Below are 17341 nucleotides of genomic sequence, written 5' to 3'. Positions count from 1 at the left end.
CTATCATAATATGTAGAGCAACAGTGTATAAATCATTGGGGGCATGTAGGGTTGTTCTTACTTTGTTCATTTAAAAACATTGTTTTTACCCTTCAATAGCATTTTTTATTATAGAATTTCTCCGAATAGTATAATAAACATTTTTAACACCATGGTCAAAATAGAGCTAAATATTATTAGTGGATAGTCTTACAGAATTTTTAGGGTTTTATTGATTTTTTTTTTTTTTTCAGGAGGAAATGGAGTTGGAGGCATGGTTTAGTTGGTAGAGTACTAGCCAGTGAGCATCAGGTACTAAGTTCAAGGACCTATTTTTTTTTTTTTTTTAGAAAAGGAAATGAAGGAAGAAAGGTTTGTACTTGAAAGTGAAATTTTGTGTCAAACTAAGCTATTAATAGTAAGTACCAGGCTAGGAATGTAGCTTAGTGGTAAAACACTTGCCTAGCAGGTATGAGGCCCTGCTGTGTCCAATCCCCAGTACCTTTAAAAAATAAAAAGGAAGAGCACAGGATTATTAAAATAGCATGCCACTTCTCAAGTAATTACTTGGAATTGTAAATCATCATAAATTTGTTGTATTTTAGCCTTTTAATAAGAATTGACAGACTTACCATACATTTGTATAATGTACACATCTTTAAAGATTTTTTGTTTTTTAATACATCATAGAAAGTGCTTTATTTGGCTGGCTTAAATCTGTTTCCTGAAGGCTTTCCAGTCATTTACCATAACAGTGTGATTTGTTGGCAAGCACTTTAACAGAGGATCAAGCAATTTGCCCTTTCAGGAACCAGTTGATTAAATCCTTGCAGACAAATGGATTACCAGTATTACTGCTGAATATTTCAGGAAGCATTTACTTTACTTAGTATATGAATGTATCCTCTAGTACCCAAACACATGCTGTTTACCACATGTTACCACCTTTGGTGGTAATGTGTTAATGAAAGAACCACAACTTTTAAACATTTTTTTCACCATATGGATTTTTGCCTTCACCGGGTGATTTTTTATAAGGAGCATGATTTTTATTGAAGTTAAATGTGTTGTGAGATTACATTTGGAAAGATGTATAAATCACCATAGAAAAATTCCACTAAAAGCTAAAAATCTGTAATATATCCAGCTCATACACTTATAATGCTGTGTCTTTTAATTTTCTATAGCTTTGTACATATTTACATTTCTCAGTGATGGCTTCTTTCTTTCCCCTTCTTTTTACCCATTATATCATTTTATTTAGGTAAAACTATACCCAAACATGGGTTGCCTTTTCTGTGGCTTACTGGCAACTGGTGTACATTCTTATTTAAGACAAAAAAATGATGTTATTCTTCAGGAATTAAAATAGATGCACAATTGAAAGCTTTCTTCAATAAATTTAAGATAATCTTGTTATTTTTGCCACTACTAAACCTTCCTCCTGCCAGTTTCCTTCATTTCCCATGTTTATGAGCAGTAGGGCGACTGCTGAATAGGATATCTTTTACATAACATAAAGCACATAAATTTTTTACCGTCAACATTAATAATTGGGTAGTACTGACTTATTGATAAAGTAGGAATAAAAGTTGAATGCTGTCTTAAGCATTTAAATGATTCATATAGATCCAGCCATCTGTGCTAGAGTCTAGAAACTCATGTGGATGTGGACCAAACAATAGATCTGAAATGCCATTTTATAGGACTATAAAACTGTCTATACCAGGTTATATGGTGTTAAGTAATCATTTCTGGATCATAATCTTAAACCTGTAATTGGTTCCATTTCTACTTGACTCTTCACGGATAAGTATTCCTGATGGCTTGAAATGAAAGTCCATGTTGAAATTTAAAGCTTGAAGTATCCAGACAAATATGAAATTATTTTACATTAAATAAAGTATAAACTATCAGTTGTGTAATCATGGTAAAACAAAATTTTGCTATAAAAGATTTTTAAAGACTTACTTGATTAAAACACTTATTTACTTAAACTCTTTGCTAGAATTTTTTTTAGAATTCAGCATCGGAGGAGGAATGTGACATAATAATGATCGAAAGCGGAAAGTTTAAAAGTTGTGATGCCCTCAAATGGTTGGAGGGTTATTCTAGCTTCTAAGGACTGAATGTTGTCCACAAGAGTGTCTCATCAGGTCATAAATTGGTAAGACTTAATGGATTAGATTTTATGTATTATACCTGATGTTATTGTATTGAGATGACTTTTTTATGAACAAAATGAGCACGTTGTTTAAGAGTACAAAATATAAGTTAAAACTTGGAATTTTAAATACTTGGATTATGTAATCTTTTCAGGCTCACAAGGCTCAAGGCCCTGTTTCTGCAGTGGTGTTTAGTAAATACATCAGTTTAAAAGTGAAAGTGAAATTTTCTATTACAGTAGAATATTTAAATATTGCTGTCACATCTGCTGTAGATGCTCACAACATAGTTAACACAGGCCCATTTTTATTTCAGGAGATATTTGAAATCTTTTCTTTAACTTACTGCTTTGGGGGATTTTTCTTTCTTGATAAAAGATATCTTCCAGGTGTTTCTAAAATAAAGCTAAAACTTCTCAATTTCATAGTATCACATGAAAACGATATAGTAGAAGTCAGTATAATTTTTTCTTGTCCTGGAAATTCTTCTCAGAATTGCACTCTGCTTAGAAAAAAAAATTTTTTTGCATTTTATTTTAGCTTTGTTTTTATAAAATATATATTGAATGAGCTGACTTAGGATAGTTTAGCTCAGGAAAAAATAATTTCATTTGCAAATGGAGAAACATCAGGGCTAAGTCATCTTTATAAAGTCGTACAATTGTAGAATTAATATTCTTACTAAGATGTGGTATACAAATCTATCAAGACTTCCTTGAAATTCTTTTATGAAAAACCCAAAAGTTTCAGGTCAACTAAGCTGGCCATGTGTATCTTCAGTTTTACCCTTAACCAGAGATTTGTTCATGGCATATTTGTCCTGGCACATTCACACTCTTGTCTTTTGAATAGGATTCTAATTTTTTTCTAGGATAGCATTTTGTGACTTTGTGTTCATTAATAATTGTGACCTGTTGAAGTCTGGAAGGAATACAGTTAATTAGTTGATTCTTATCCTGTATACTTTCCTGTTTTCATTTTCTACCAACAAATCTATATAACTTTGATAATCACAAAAATATTAGTTTTTCTTAATATAAAATGTCCATCATTAGAAGTTAGGCTACTCTGGGCTCTGAGCCTCGTGGACCTTGAGTAAGAATTGTTTTGTCTGTTCAGCTTTATGCAAAAGGTTCAGAACATTTGTAATATTTTCAAAAATGTTAGAGTTGCTAGGAAATATTTGTGTCAAAAAGAATAAGTCGGGCTGGGAATATGGCCTAGTGGCAAGAGCGCTTGCCTCCTACACATGAAGCTCTAGGTTCGATTCCCCAGCACCACATATATGGAAAACGGTCAGAAGGGGCGCTGTGGCTTCAGGTGGCAGAGTGCTAGCCTTGAGCAGGAAGAAGCCAAGGACAGTGCTCAGGCCCTGAGTCCAAGGCCCAGGACTGGCCAAAAAAAAAAAAAAGAATAAGTCTTATTAGACACCCAAGTGTGTGACTTACAAATTTTTGTCAAGAGCATTGATCCCACTGACCCATACTATCTTAATAAGTAGAACAAATCAGAACCTAGCTGGGTTTTGTTTAGAAGTTTCATAACTATCAATTTGTGTACCATTGTCAATTGGGTTTCTCTACAAAGTAGTTAATACTTCTGCTACTGAGTACTCTATGTCAGTATGCTAAATATTTTTGACACATAGTCAATTTTTATTAAGTCATAATTCTATACATAAAACCAATATCCTCAGTTTACAGAGGAAGAAATTGAATTTAAGAGAGATTGAGCAGAGATTTAGTAACTTGCTCAAGTCATAGCCATTGAATGGCAGAGCTCGGAGTCCAATTTAGATTTCTGACTGCTGGTATACAAAGCAGCCCAGAAAAGCTTGAAGGATAAGATAAAGCTCATTTTTATACTATGTAAAGATGTGAATACATAAATCCAATTTACATTGAACTTACCATTGAGTCATCCTCTATTACAAAATCATCTTTTAAAGCATTTGCCCCCCCCCAAAAAAATATTATGAGTTGCTTACTAAGTTTAATTATTGCCTTAGATAATACTATGCACGTTTACTGCTTATGGCTACATATAAGCAAATGTGAATTTGAAGACGTTTAGTATAAGGAAATGTAATACCATTAAGATAGTATTACATTAAAAGTAAGCTTTAAGGAACTCCTTTTTTAAGAAATATTTAAAATCTGAAATAGCAAACACTAGAAGGCATTTTAAAAGCCCCTTTGAGCTGCAAGTGTTTCTTGCCTTAATGGGAAATACTACTTGTTAAAAACTCTGTCTTGGGGCTGGGGATATGGCCTAGTGGCAAGAGCGCTTGCCTTGTATACTTGAAGCCCTGGGTTCGATTCCCCAGCACCACATACACAGAAAATGGCCAGAGGTGGCGCTGTGACTCAAGTGGCAGAGTGCTAGCCTTGAGCAAAGAAGAAGCCAGGGACAGTGCTCAGGCCCTGAGTCAAAAGCCCAGGACTGGCAAAAAAAAAAAAAAAAAAAAAAAAAAAACTCTGTCTTGATTGCTTTGTAGGAATTTCCCATTTGTCCTTTTCTCTGAACCATTGAGAAACCTATTTTATACTTGCTTTCTAAAGCATCAAGCAAAATTTTTATCCTTTTAGGTATATGATTCTTTTCTGGGCATTACTTACTTTAATATCCTTTTTGGTTGTTTCATTCTTTAGTTGAGTTCCAAAAGTTTTGATTTTTTTTTTCCTGTTTTTACATATTTACAATAAAGTTCCTGATTTTAAGTATGGCTTCTTATAGTGAGTGTGGTGGTGCACAGTTGCACAGCATTTGGGAGGTAGAGGCAGGAGGACTGTAGGTTCAAAGCCACCCTGGGTTCTATAAGTGTATTCAAGGCCAGACAAGCTATATGGCAAGATCTTGTCCCAAAAAAAACCCAAATAATGAGTATGTGGTTCAGTGGTAGGATGCTTGCCTACATGCACAAGACTCTGATCAAATACCTACGGTGTTAAAATGAACAATAATCTGCCATGAGTTAAATCCTTAAGAATTTGTTTACTCCAGTTAAATTGATAATGTCTGCAGATCAAGTGTAAATTTTATTCCTTTACACTGTGATTAAAATGTGCAGCTTCGTAAAGAGATATGTTTACATATTTCCTTCTATTATGCACACACACATATATATGGATATATATATTATACACATACATGTATGTGTGTTAATAGTTGTAGTTATGGTAGCCTTTCAGTAATTTTGAACTATTAAAATTAAAGAGCAAATGCTAATGTGTCACGTCACTGTGCCAAAAGTCTGAGAAAACAGCTTGAGAGGAAGGATTTATTTTGGCTTGCAGTATCAGAGGCTTCATGAAGTTCATGGACATTTGGGTCCTTATTTCTAGGCTGTAATGAGACAGCATGTCATGACAGAAGAGCATGCTGGACGAAATCTCACCTTGTGGCCCCTTATGTAGGATGAAAGCACTGGAGAGGAAGGGACCAGAAGAATCTAGAGATAAGGTCATATCCATCAAAGGCATGACCCCTAGCAGCCTACTTCCTCTGATTAGGCCCACCTCCTAAACCCATTTGCTATGAACTCACTAGTGAGTTCACTACATGATCCTTTTTAGGAGGCATTTCATATCCAAACCTCTCCTAGCTCCTGAGAGCTCATGTCCATCTTATAATGCATAGTATGCTAGTCCATCTCCAAGAATCTCCATAGTCTTAGCAATCACATTATTCTGAAACTAAGGTGAAAGTCTCTGCTGAAACGCAAAGCAAACTTATTTATGAGCCTCTGTAAAAATAAACAAGTTGTGAACGTAACAGTAGCACAGGGCAAACATCCTATTCTAAAGGGAGAGCACAGGGTCATAAACAGGAGGAACTGGACCAAAGCAAGAACAAGACCCTGTTGAGCAAACCTTACAATCCTATAGCTCCATGCCTGGCATCTGTGTGGTGGCATGGTTTGCACTCCAAAAATGTGGGCAGCCCCAACTCCCTCATCTTCTCAGCAGTAGTAACGTGTTCTTTTGGGCAGGCTTTGCTTGGCAGCTGCCCCAGTCTTCTGTCATATCCCCTGTCTGACTGCTGGCAGACATTCCAGTTTTGGCACCATACATTGCCTGGTCTTCCTTTGAAATCTTGGTAGAAGTTACACTAGTGCCACAACTGTTAAATTCTGTATTCTTAAAAAATTGGCATTGTGGACAACACCATGGTCTGCTGCCAACTTAAGCTGTAACCAAGTCCCCATGTACCAAAGCTGCAGCGGGCCTAAGTGGGCCCTGTGCAAGGAGAGTCCCTCAAAGCTCTTCCCCAAGCCCTGGAGCCTGCAATGGTTAGGGTTCCTCAAGGGGTCTTGTTTGTGTGTCCTGGGCAGAGAGCACATGGCTTCTTTTAGTATCATTGCCATTAGTGTCTTCGTCAACCACGCCTTCATTAACCACACTCCTTTTCTGGCTAAATTACAGTTTAAAATATCCTGATTTTCACTCTAGATTCTTCCTGTAAAACTGGCAAAAAGCAGCCAACAATACCTGTGCTGTGATGCCTTATTACACAGGGTCTGAGGGTAAGGACAAAGTGTACAAAAGTTCTTTGCCAGAGTGTAACACACAAGTGGAGTTTCTAGAAAAGTTCAGATGAATCCTCATGAGCAGTTTTTACTGTTCACCTTGCTGCTCTGACCAGCATCCTCTTCTGCAGTCCCACGTGACAACATGCTGCAGCTCTCCCCAGATTCCTCTAGAAAGCCAGGCTAAGGCTTTTGAGACACATGGTCTTAGTTTCCTGTGCCATGTCTCATCCCTGGCAAAATACCTGAGAAAAGAGTTTAAGAAAGGAAGGGTTTTTTTTGACTCATAGAGGTTTCTGGTCATGGTCGCTTGGACCTTGGGTTCTGGCCCAAGGTGAGGCAGGGCCTTGGGGTAGAAGTAGAATGAGAGGACAAGGGTTGATAAAGAGGAGTCTTGAGTACAAGCTGTGCTGTGCAAGCTGAGGCATGCCTCAGTGAGCTGATTCAGCTAGACTCCTCCTAACAGCCCATTCAAACATGAACTCATCAGTGTCTAAACCCTAGCCCAACCCATTCATGAAATTAGTGCCTTCATGATCCACTTGCCCTTCAGTAGTGTGGTATCCACAACTGGGGATCTCCCTCCCCCCCCCCCCCAGTACAGGTTTGGGGTTTTGGACTGATGTCTGCTATTTTGATATCTGTGACACACGTTCCTTTCCATCTTTTACCCGTTACCTCACAGATTGTGTTTTCTAGACCACTTGATGGGCCTGTTTTTGGAGTCCCAGACTCAGTCCAGCAGCTCTTACATTCTTCATTGTACTGAAAACAGTGCGTGTGTCTGTGCGTTACACAGCCATAGTATGCTCTCCAGTCTGTTATCTCAATCTAGGTCTCTCTTCCTGAGGTCAGGTTTCCCTTTCCTCTACTGCCAGCTCAGTCACAATGTGGTTCACCTAGCTACTGAGTGCTTCTGCAGTCTGCATCTCTACTTGGTCACTATTCTCTCTCATGTAGAGATGATACGTCAACCTTCTAACTGGTCATTATTGTTATTATTATTATTATTATTATGTAGTTGTACAAAGAGGTTACAGTTCCATAAGTCAGATTATAAGTACAATGCATCTTGATCAGTGCCATCCCTTCAAATTGCTATTGTTTGAGTTTTCTAGTGTGGCTGTATGGGTATTCTTCATTCAGATGTGGGACTTCCTTCACCTTTTCCCCTGACTGTAGATAATATTTGCCCCACAAAATACCCTGTAAAATCCCACACTATTTAAGCACTTGCATGTCTGAAACTTGTGTATTTCTTGTCCTAAACTGTAAACTCATTAACTCTGGGGTATTTACTTGACATTGTATCATCAACCTCTGGTAACTGTTTTAAGTATATTAAAACCCCTCTGGAATATAGTAGTATTACATAATTGGGTCAAATTATTATGTACAACTAGAGACAAGAATCAAAACTACACCTGATTTAGTGTTCCTAGAGTGTTGTGATAATTAGATTTTGGCCACTGTAAATATATTGGTAGTATGTGAAATGTTTACCGGGTGCCAGACACTATATTCTCTCACTGAATCCTAAAATGGTAAGTCCAATTTGTCCTGATGTTTCTCCAGTATACCTTCCAATTTCATTGTCTAGCATTTGAACGCTTTGGTGATGTTTACCTTGCCATCTTGTTTTTATTTCCCTCTTTGTATCTTTATATATTCAAGTAATAACGACCAGTTAAAAAGTTGTGTTTCAACTTGGGAAAGTAAACAGCCATCTGTTTTCTGAGAAGAGATGAGAGAGATGGTAGCTGTAGAACATTCAGTAGGTAGACTTGTGATTAAACTGATTCATAGGAGTCAGGAAAACCTGAATGCAATAAAAACCCTTCCTGTGCAACAGAAAGCAGCCACTTAAATCCTTTCAGAGTATTGGCAATACTACAATTCTGTGGAAACAAGATGTACATTCTATAGGTACTTCTGTGTTTATAGCTGCCCTATTCAGTAATAGGGATTCCATTTCAAGCCAGATAAGTAATCCATATTAACAAATTACAGTTCCAAGACTCTTTTTGAAAATGGACAAGGAGAATACTGCCTATTGTAGAGATCATAGGATGCCTTCTCCACTTTTTATTGTTGATTCTAGTGGTGACTCAAGGACTAGCAGTGCCTTTATGGGTCCTAGTCCACTGATGTAATTGAGTGAATTTATCTGAGAATATCCACTCATTCATAAGGAATGCTTAAAGGCATGGCAGCATGAATTCCCTTCAAACATTATCTAATCTGACCAAACCCATAAGCCTTTGACCTTGTCTGACCCTTAAGGATAGCTTTTGGTTTCTTTCATTTCTTCCCTAAATCCATGATTTCAATGTGACAAGTTTTTGTCAAGGTTATATTCTGAGATGTTTGTTACCATAGAAAATAACCCATCATATAGACCATTGTATGGGACTACTAAGTTTTTTTGGCACCATTTTCTATTTCCGTTGCTTGTATCATAACAAAAGAATTGCTATAATTTCTCAGTGAATAAAACACTGGAGTAGAGGCAGGATATGTCAGGGGGTGGTAATTTTTTTTTACTTATCTTTATCAGGAAGAAAGCTTTTGAGATCTGCCCATAGACTGTGTTCTAGTGATAACCCCTTCTAGTAGTTTCTGATACTTTTAAGTAGGTAGTTGATTTTTTTTAAAGATCTTTGTCCAAGGCATACTAAGTCCAGTCCATACTGAACTTTGAAAGTGTAATTCCTAAATAATACACATTACATTCCTCTTTTTTGGGTAGTTTAATCAGTTATATGCAGAGTATTGCAATAAGTATATCTTTGAGATGGTTAGTTCTTGCCTTTATAAGGTAACTCAAGAACATTTGATAAAGACAATGAAAATTATTTATGGAAGAATTCAGAGAGGTGAATCTATTGGCAAGAAAGGAAGAGGCTTAGAGAGAATGTGAAGTACACCATATTAGATGAGTCTTATCCGTAGAGTCTCAGTGAGTTATATGGCGTCAGTTTAGAATTGATCATAAAAGTTGTTTTGTGCTCTGTAATTCAGTTTGATAATAAAAGTATATATTAAAAAAAGTTGTTTTGTGAACATTTATGTAAAATGTTTGGTCATTCACTAGTCTAAATTATATGATGATTATTGCCTAGAAACATTCAAAGAAATTGATCTAGGTTGATAAGGAAAAACTTATTGGCAGTTAAAATCTTTTTGTTGCTGACAATATACCTGAGTTAGCTACAATTCTACTTTTGTGGAAAAAAAAACACCTTATAATCCGATTTTAGATTTTGTGGTTTGCTATTTCTCAATTTTGTTTTTCCTATGTCACAGTCCCCTTTTGAATTGAGTTATGCTAAAAGTAGCAGTGGTTGACTAGAATACAAGAGATGGATTAAATTATTTTTGGCTATATTTCATTGGGCTTTGGCAGATTTTCCTACAGTCCATTAAGAATATTTTTTAGGACTGAAGTCTGTGGTTATAGAGTACCTGCCTAGTAAGCAGGAAACCTTGAATTCAATCCCCCCACTAACACCAAAGAGAAAAAGAAAGATGTACTTTGCCCTAAACAATGAAACTTTGAGAATCTATAGGGGATCAATAAGAACTTTATTAAATTTTAGTCCATAGGAGTTCTGTGCTTAAAGTCTTATAAATTTAAATCTCAAATAAGACTTCATTAACATGTTTTGGAACTGGATTAAACCTTTTTGTTTGTTTGTTTGCCAGTCCTGGGGCTTGGATTAGGGGCCTGAGCACTATCCCTGGCTTCTTTTTGCTCAAGGCTAGCACTCTGCCACTTGAGCCACAGCGCCACTTCTGGCCGTTTTCTGTATATGTGGTGCTGGGGAATGAAACCCAGGGAGGGCTTCATGTATACGAGGCAAGCTCTCTTGCCACTAGGCCATATCCTCAGCCCCACTGGATTAAATCTTTTGACTTAAATTCATGAGATCATAACTAGGATTGCTTTAATTCTTCAGGGTAAACCAGCTGCAAAACCTGGTAGGGTTTTTTTCTTTTAAAGTTTATATTATGCAGGTGGGGATTTCTCTGGTATGTCTTTATATGTTCACATTTTTTATATGTTCACATTGTATTCTATCACATTCTTGCCCTCAAGTGCCAAGTTGATCCAAACAATAGAAGGAAGGAACTAATTGCAGTTTCTGTGTTTATAGTATAGTGAAAACCTTCTCTGAGTCTAAGCATCAGTATTCAGGAGAATGCCACTCTTCTTCTCCGACTTCTTTCTCACACCCTTCAGTGTGATCTTGTCTTCCTACCAAATCCTGCCTAATGTCAGTCTTAATAAGGAAGAACTACTGAGCTGGATGAGTGTGGTGTTGAATGACTTTAATTCCAGCCCTCAGGAGGCTGAGGCAGAAGGATCAAAAATTTGAGGCCGGCTTCTAGCTTGAGACAAGCACTCTGCTGCTTAAAATATGCCTCTGGCAGATGAGTAGCCCTATTAAAAAAATCTATAATTTACAGAAGAATATGTGTGTGTGTGTGTTAGGTAGTTAGCCTAATACACACACACAACACGTACACACACACGTTAGGTAGTTGTACTCTTAGGTAGTTACAACTCACCTAAACCAAGGACATTAACTTTACAAAGCACAGAACACATTAAGTGTTGTTTCCTGTGTTGAATATAATACCTTATCTTGTAGTGTGAAACTGTTCCTAAAGAAAGTAGAATTGACATATCTCCCTTCCTTCTCCTGTTACTGCTCCTGTCTGCTCTTTGTCCAGGTCATGACCCACATTGTGTACAATCATGTCTTCCTCAGTGATCATGGTTTATCATGACTGAAGTGCAGTATTAAAGACAGGAGGTTACATTGGTATAATCTACAACTTACATCCTTTTTCCTCTTCATAAACATTTTCCCTCCTGAAGCCAGGAGCACATGGCTCACACTTGTAATCCTGGCTACCCAGGAAACTGAGGTCTGAGGATCAGGGTTTGAAGCCAGCCTGGGCTGGCTCCAATTAACCACCAAAAAAGCCGGAAGTGAAGCCTTGAGTGAAAAACCTAAGGAAACAGCATCCAGCCCCTGAATTTAAGCTCTAGGACCACAACCACCCTCTCCCTCCCCGAACAGAAAACAAACAAACCAAGACCTTTTTTTTCTGTCCAGGAATTTGATATAAATTGGTCAATAATGTCTTTATAGAAGATGGTAACAATGTCAGTCACTACATAAATAGTTGACTTGACTTTTTTTAACAGTATCTTGTAGACACTTTGATTATACCATTGCTACTGGGTACTTGAGAAAACAGTCTTATAAGTAGCCATTTATCTCCTTGCTCAAATAACAGCTTTGAAAATAATTTATTTTGTGTAACTAGTAAAATCACCATGGGGTGTTTATGTGAGGTTTTGTGGCATTTTTTAATCATAAAATTAAATGAATTGTTTTACATTGGTAAAATTTACAGTCAACAGAATATGAGAAATTTTGAGTGATTATCTGAATTTTTCACCTTATTTTATTTCACCTTATCTCTCTTCCTCCCTCTTGTTCACCCCCTCCTTGATGTTGGGTATTTTACCCCTTAAGATAATTATAGGTATGATTGATTCTACATAGAAAGATAGCTGATGAAATATATTTTTAGCCTTTTATGTACAAATAATTTTAAGGTATAATCAGATTTCTAATAAAGTAGAATATTCTAGTTCTTAGCGAATAGCATGCTATACCAACTGTCCAAAGATCACTGAGCAGCTTCCTTTTCTAAGAAATCTCCTCCCTTATTCTCAATTGGAACTTCTTTGGGTAGTATGCTGGATAAGATAAATAACTCTGTAGGAGTGAGGTGTAATCTCTAAATCCATACTTATGGTTTCACAACTAACATTTGACTTAAAACAGTTTTCATAATATATATAACTCAAGATTTGTTTTAAGTCGTTATATTATTTTTCATCTTACATTATGGAAAGAAGGTGTGGATGTCAGCATTAGGTCTGTTTCTATCATTTTATTGTATTCTGAATCCTGTTCTAGCATTATGTTGTGGGAACTTGGATGTGGTGTCTTCATTTTTGAAAGGATTTTGCGTGGGCTTTATATAGAACCACTAAGACAATATGCGTCTGCCATAGAATGAGCAGTCAGGAATTGTTACTCCCTGCCCCTGTTAATTAACAAATAAAAGGCTGATTTGTCAAGAATTCTTAAAACTATGAAACCAAGTTAGATTACCTTTGTCAAATTTACCTAATTTGTGAAGTAGAAATTCTTTTGCAAATGATTTTTTTTTTTTTAAGGGAAGGCTAAGTGTCAGTGGCTCATGTCTGTAATCCTAGCTGCTCAGGAGATCTAAGATCACAGTTCCAAGTCAGCCTGGGCAGGAATGTCCATGAGACTCCTCTTCAGTTAACCATTAAAAAGCCATAAGTGGAGCTATATAGCTCAGTGGTGCAGTCTTAAGCACAAAGGCCCAGGCCCTGAATTCAATCCCCAGGACTAGCACATGCACTCACACACACACACACAAGCAAGGAAGAAAAGTTGGGAAGGCAATAGGGATGAGTGTAAACGACAGAGATGACAATTGTTTAACCTTCTGTATCATACAAATGCTAAGGTGATGTTTGAGTTTTAGATATACTTACTGGCTATGTACTACTTTGAATTATTTTCAGAACAAACTGATATAAACCACATGCCTTTATTTTTGCCAGCAAGTGACCTATAAACCAAACCAGGTTGGTAGAGTAGAATGTGGGGTTCCACTTCATCAGTCCTTCCAAAAGCACTCTGAATGGTGTTTAGAAACCATTTCTACAAATTGAAAGAAAACCTAGTTATAAAGTATATATAAGGAAAGTTCTTGAGTTTTGATGTATTTATTAATCAACTATGTATTCCAATTGTTGCTCACGAAACTGGAGTTTGAGGGAGGGAGAGGGTTTTGCTCCTTTAAGGCCATGTATCGTTTGTTTTTAAGTAAAAGCATTTGTCTTTCACATTATTTTAAGAGTGGGCAGGGAGATTAAATTGTGAAGAATAATTTAATATTATAATTTTTTCCAGTGCATCTGGGGGAGGTGTTGTAGCCATTGACAACAAAATAGAACAAGCAATGGTGAGTAAACGTTTGAACTTCTCATAGAACACTAGGAATATATGGCCCACTTCATTTTTAGCAAGTCTTGATAAGACCAACATGGCAAAATGATCTTTTCCTAGTCTAGAAATACTAATTATTTCTTCATTTGAATGTCTTGTACTTCAGTAACATCTGGAGAGTTTAAATTCTAAGCTTATCATTGACAATTGAGGGAGTCTTTTTGGAAATCATTCCAAATTGTGGGAGGTGGGGGCAGGAGGAGCTTGCTGCGCTAGCTGCGAACTGGATTTTCTTTCCTGCTTTGTTTCCCATAGGCCAGTCAGGATAGGGCGGAAATCCTAAATGCTAACTGGGAAAACTGGTGGTTCCTAAGGTCCAAGGCAGGCGAGGACCAAGCAGCTCACTTTCTCCTCTTCTTGACATTCCTCGTTTTGTTTAAGCAGCTCCACTTTCCTCTTAATTCTTTTTGACATTCCTCATTTTGTTTTTCACAGGATCTGGTGAAAAGCCATTTGATGTATGCAGTGAGAGAAGAGGTGGAAGTTCTAAAAGAACAGATAAAAGAATTAGTAGAGAGAAACTCCTTACTTGAACGAGAAAATGCACTGTTAAAATCTCTTTCAAACAATGATCAGTTATCCCAGCTCCCTGCCCAACAGGCCAACCCTGGTAGCACTTCTCAGCAGCCAGCAGTGACAGCGCAGCCTCCTCAGCCAGCGCAGCCTCCACAGCAGCCGAATGTCTCCTCAGCGTAAGCTTTCCCAAGCTTCCTTCAGAAAAAAATGGAAAGCCGTCTTTCCCGTGTGCCACCGCTGTTCTTCCCACTTTTACACGAAAGCAAGTAGCCATGCTTTGGTTGTGTGTTTGGCCTTTTCAGTATTAGACAATCATCCTGCAAGAGCTTTTCCTCATCGGCGTCATGCGGCTATTGGTGTCCCCTGTCATCAGTCACAAGGAGAACGATAGATGGGTTTGTTAGAGCAAAGTCTGCATCTGCCCTGGTGCACATGGGTGGGTCTTTATTGCCAGTGGACTTACCTTGAGCCTTCTATCACATTATAAATAACCATTCTTCTAAAGAGCCACTTTTCCTTTCAGTATCAGAAACGTTTGCCTACATAAGTTTTCATTTTTTGTGTTTTATTTATTACAGGGCTGCTATTTTCATAATGTACATGAACAATGTCACAGAAATTTTTTAATTTTTTTGAGTAATTATAAGTATCTGTAAAGGAATTGAAAGACAGGATTGCATTTAATAGATAAAATGTTTAGGCAATAATTGAACAAAAGAATCCTGGCATTCTAACACTAATGGCAATTTACCTTTGGTATTTATTTTCCGTAGTAAAGACCCAGCTTGAATGTAAATTTTGTATAGTGTAAGTATGAAGAACATAGTGCATCTGTACAGGCAGTCACCAGTTATTGTGAGATAATAAATAATTGGGCTATTTTGATGAAGAAAACTTTGTTCATTTCTTTCTACTTTCTAATAGAGAAATTGCCATGATTCCTCTGCTTTTCAACATTTCGTATGACTTTTTTTCGGGTGGGAATAAAAAGCTGTGAATTGTTCAACCTACTTTGTAACCAAAGAAGCAAAGCTGTGTAATGGAGTTTTTTTTTTTTAATATATATCTATATATAATGCACATTCTTTATGTATTTTATTTAGTGTTTTCTCGGTCACAGTTTCCTCTGCTGTCTAGCATGCTCTGCATGGCCTGCAACCTTTGAACCACTTTCGTACCTCATGTTTTTACCCAGCACTCTTATTGTAGTATGTAACTAGTCTGTGAAAAATGTCAATAAAAGAGAGCAAGCAGGTGGGTGGTGGGGCTGAGCTAGTGTTCAGTACACTAGTTGTACAAAAACAGAAATGAAGTGAGCCAGCTTTTGTTCATTTAAAAATGGTGTTTTGAATTTCATATGCAGAAAACGTTTTGTTACATTGCAGATTTTAATGTATTTAATAAATGCAACATGCAGATTAAGTGCAGTGTATACTGAGTATTTAAATTAAAATGTACATTTCATAAGTACATTTTCAAGAGAAAGCATCATTTTGTGTATACTAACACATTAAGTATATGTCAGAAGTTGATGTATAAATATATATTTTAACACATTTTCTGAAATTAAACTGCAGTTTTGTTGAAATATTTGGCTCTATATATGTTCAAAATGACTAGATTTGTATTTTCACAGTTCAAAATATTCCTTAAATGAAAACCTGGGTTATTAATGATAGTTCTTACATTTTCAAAGTAAAATAATTTAAAGAATGCAAGAATGATGAGCAATATTTGTACCAATATCCATATTATGTTAGTTCTGATAGAAGTAGGAAATCCTTGTCTACCAAACTTTTACTTGAATTCAGAAAGGTGCCTGTAAAAATTGACATGCGCTATCAGTAGCCCACTAGCTCATTGGGAGTTAATGAGAAACAGTAGTTAGTTCATTCTTTGTCTATTTGAAACAGATTAACCACCGACAGAAGGCATAAAATTGAGGAGTGCATGGTTTGCCAAGTGTTTCTATGTTCGTGTGCTGCAGGATATATTTGACAGTGAAGAAGAGCTTAGTGTTGAGAACATTAGAAATATCTCAGGCAAGTAAGTACATGCAAGCTGAGTGAGGGAGGTTAAAGATAGGACTGTAGTCCTACCCAGAGCCACATAGGTGGGCAGGCAAGTGAGCTAACAAGTGAAGCTTTGCCATTAGGAAGCTGACCCCCCAGTTCTAAACTGTGTGGTAAACCCTGATTTAAAAAAAAAAAAAAACCATACTGGAAAGGGCTGGGAGTAAACGGAGTCTCAGCCTGGACCACTGTGTCCCTAGCCTGCACAAGGCCTTAGGTTCAACCTTGTCACTGGAGAAAAAAGCAACAAAAATTGTTAGTGAAAATAAGAGCTAAATTGATTCTGGGGATAGAACTTCATAAAGTATGGTAGTGGTCATCAAGGAGATGATGACTATGTCAGGCTTTAAAGTGACCTTCGTTGCTTGCAATATATTTTAAAAATAAGATAAATAAGAAAATAAGATAAAACAACTGTTTCATCCAGTAAGAACGACTTTCTAAAGGTAAAGGTACATCTAGTAACCTAAGAAATGCAAGTTATATTTTAACAAATTATGCCTCTAACAGGTTTTCCTATGAACTTGGTAATTTGGCAATATGTATCAGGAGCCTTAAATATTAATACACTTGAGTTTAATGACATGATACTTAACTCAAGGTGCAACGTTCATGATGCAAATTATTGTGCCTGGCCACCATTCATCTGCTCCTTCCTTCCCCACACTCCAGAGCCAGGACAAACCTAAAGTTGGCAAAGCTACTTTGCTTGCATTTGGAAATAAGAGAATCTTAAGTAGTTGGAGACTTAGGGTCTTACTCAGACTAGAGTTTTAACTAGTTGAAATCCCAATTCAGGACCATAGTTTTACAAGAATGTCATCTATCTAATCTCTGTGCAATGTGTAGAGACCAAGGTGCTATGTTAACTTTCCGTTGGTTTAATTTAGTCAATCAAGAAAACAGTTTTTCTGAAAGGGTAATGCAAGTCAAGTTTGAACTCTTACTTCC

The 17341-nt window shown here is 36.8% G+C and overlaps 1 protein-coding gene across 4 annotated transcripts in view; it reads left to right on the top strand.

Annotated features, from left to right (window-relative positions):
• Nucleotides 1-16768, top strand: part of Tsc22d2 (TSC22 domain family member 2) — a 31099-nt gene extending 14331 nt beyond the window's left edge. For 2 of the 4 annotated variants that reach the window (XM_048334888.1, XM_048334889.1), the window contains 2 exons: nucleotides 13707-13758; nucleotides 14238-16768. In XM_048334888.1, the coding sequence (XP_048190845.1) occupies nucleotides 13707-13758; nucleotides 14238-14498 (313 nt within the window). In that variant the 3' untranslated portion in view covers nucleotides 14499-16768. Of the gene's footprint in view, nucleotides 1-1987; nucleotides 2566-13706; nucleotides 13759-14237 lie in introns of those variants that run through there. The other 2 variants (XR_007209245.1, XM_048334891.1) reach the window with 2 other exon arrangements.
• The last annotated feature ends 573 nt before the right edge of the window (nucleotides 16769-17341 follow it).

Source organism: Perognathus longimembris, chromosome 26 (assembly GCF_023159225.1).
Source record: "Perognathus longimembris pacificus isolate PPM17 chromosome 26, ASM2315922v1, whole genome shotgun sequence".
NCBI classification, from domain to species: domain Eukaryota; kingdom Metazoa; phylum Chordata; class Mammalia; order Rodentia; family Heteromyidae; genus Perognathus; species Perognathus longimembris.
The sequence above is the reverse complement of the archived record's forward strand: the minus strand, read 5'-3'. Positions and strand labels throughout refer to the sequence as shown.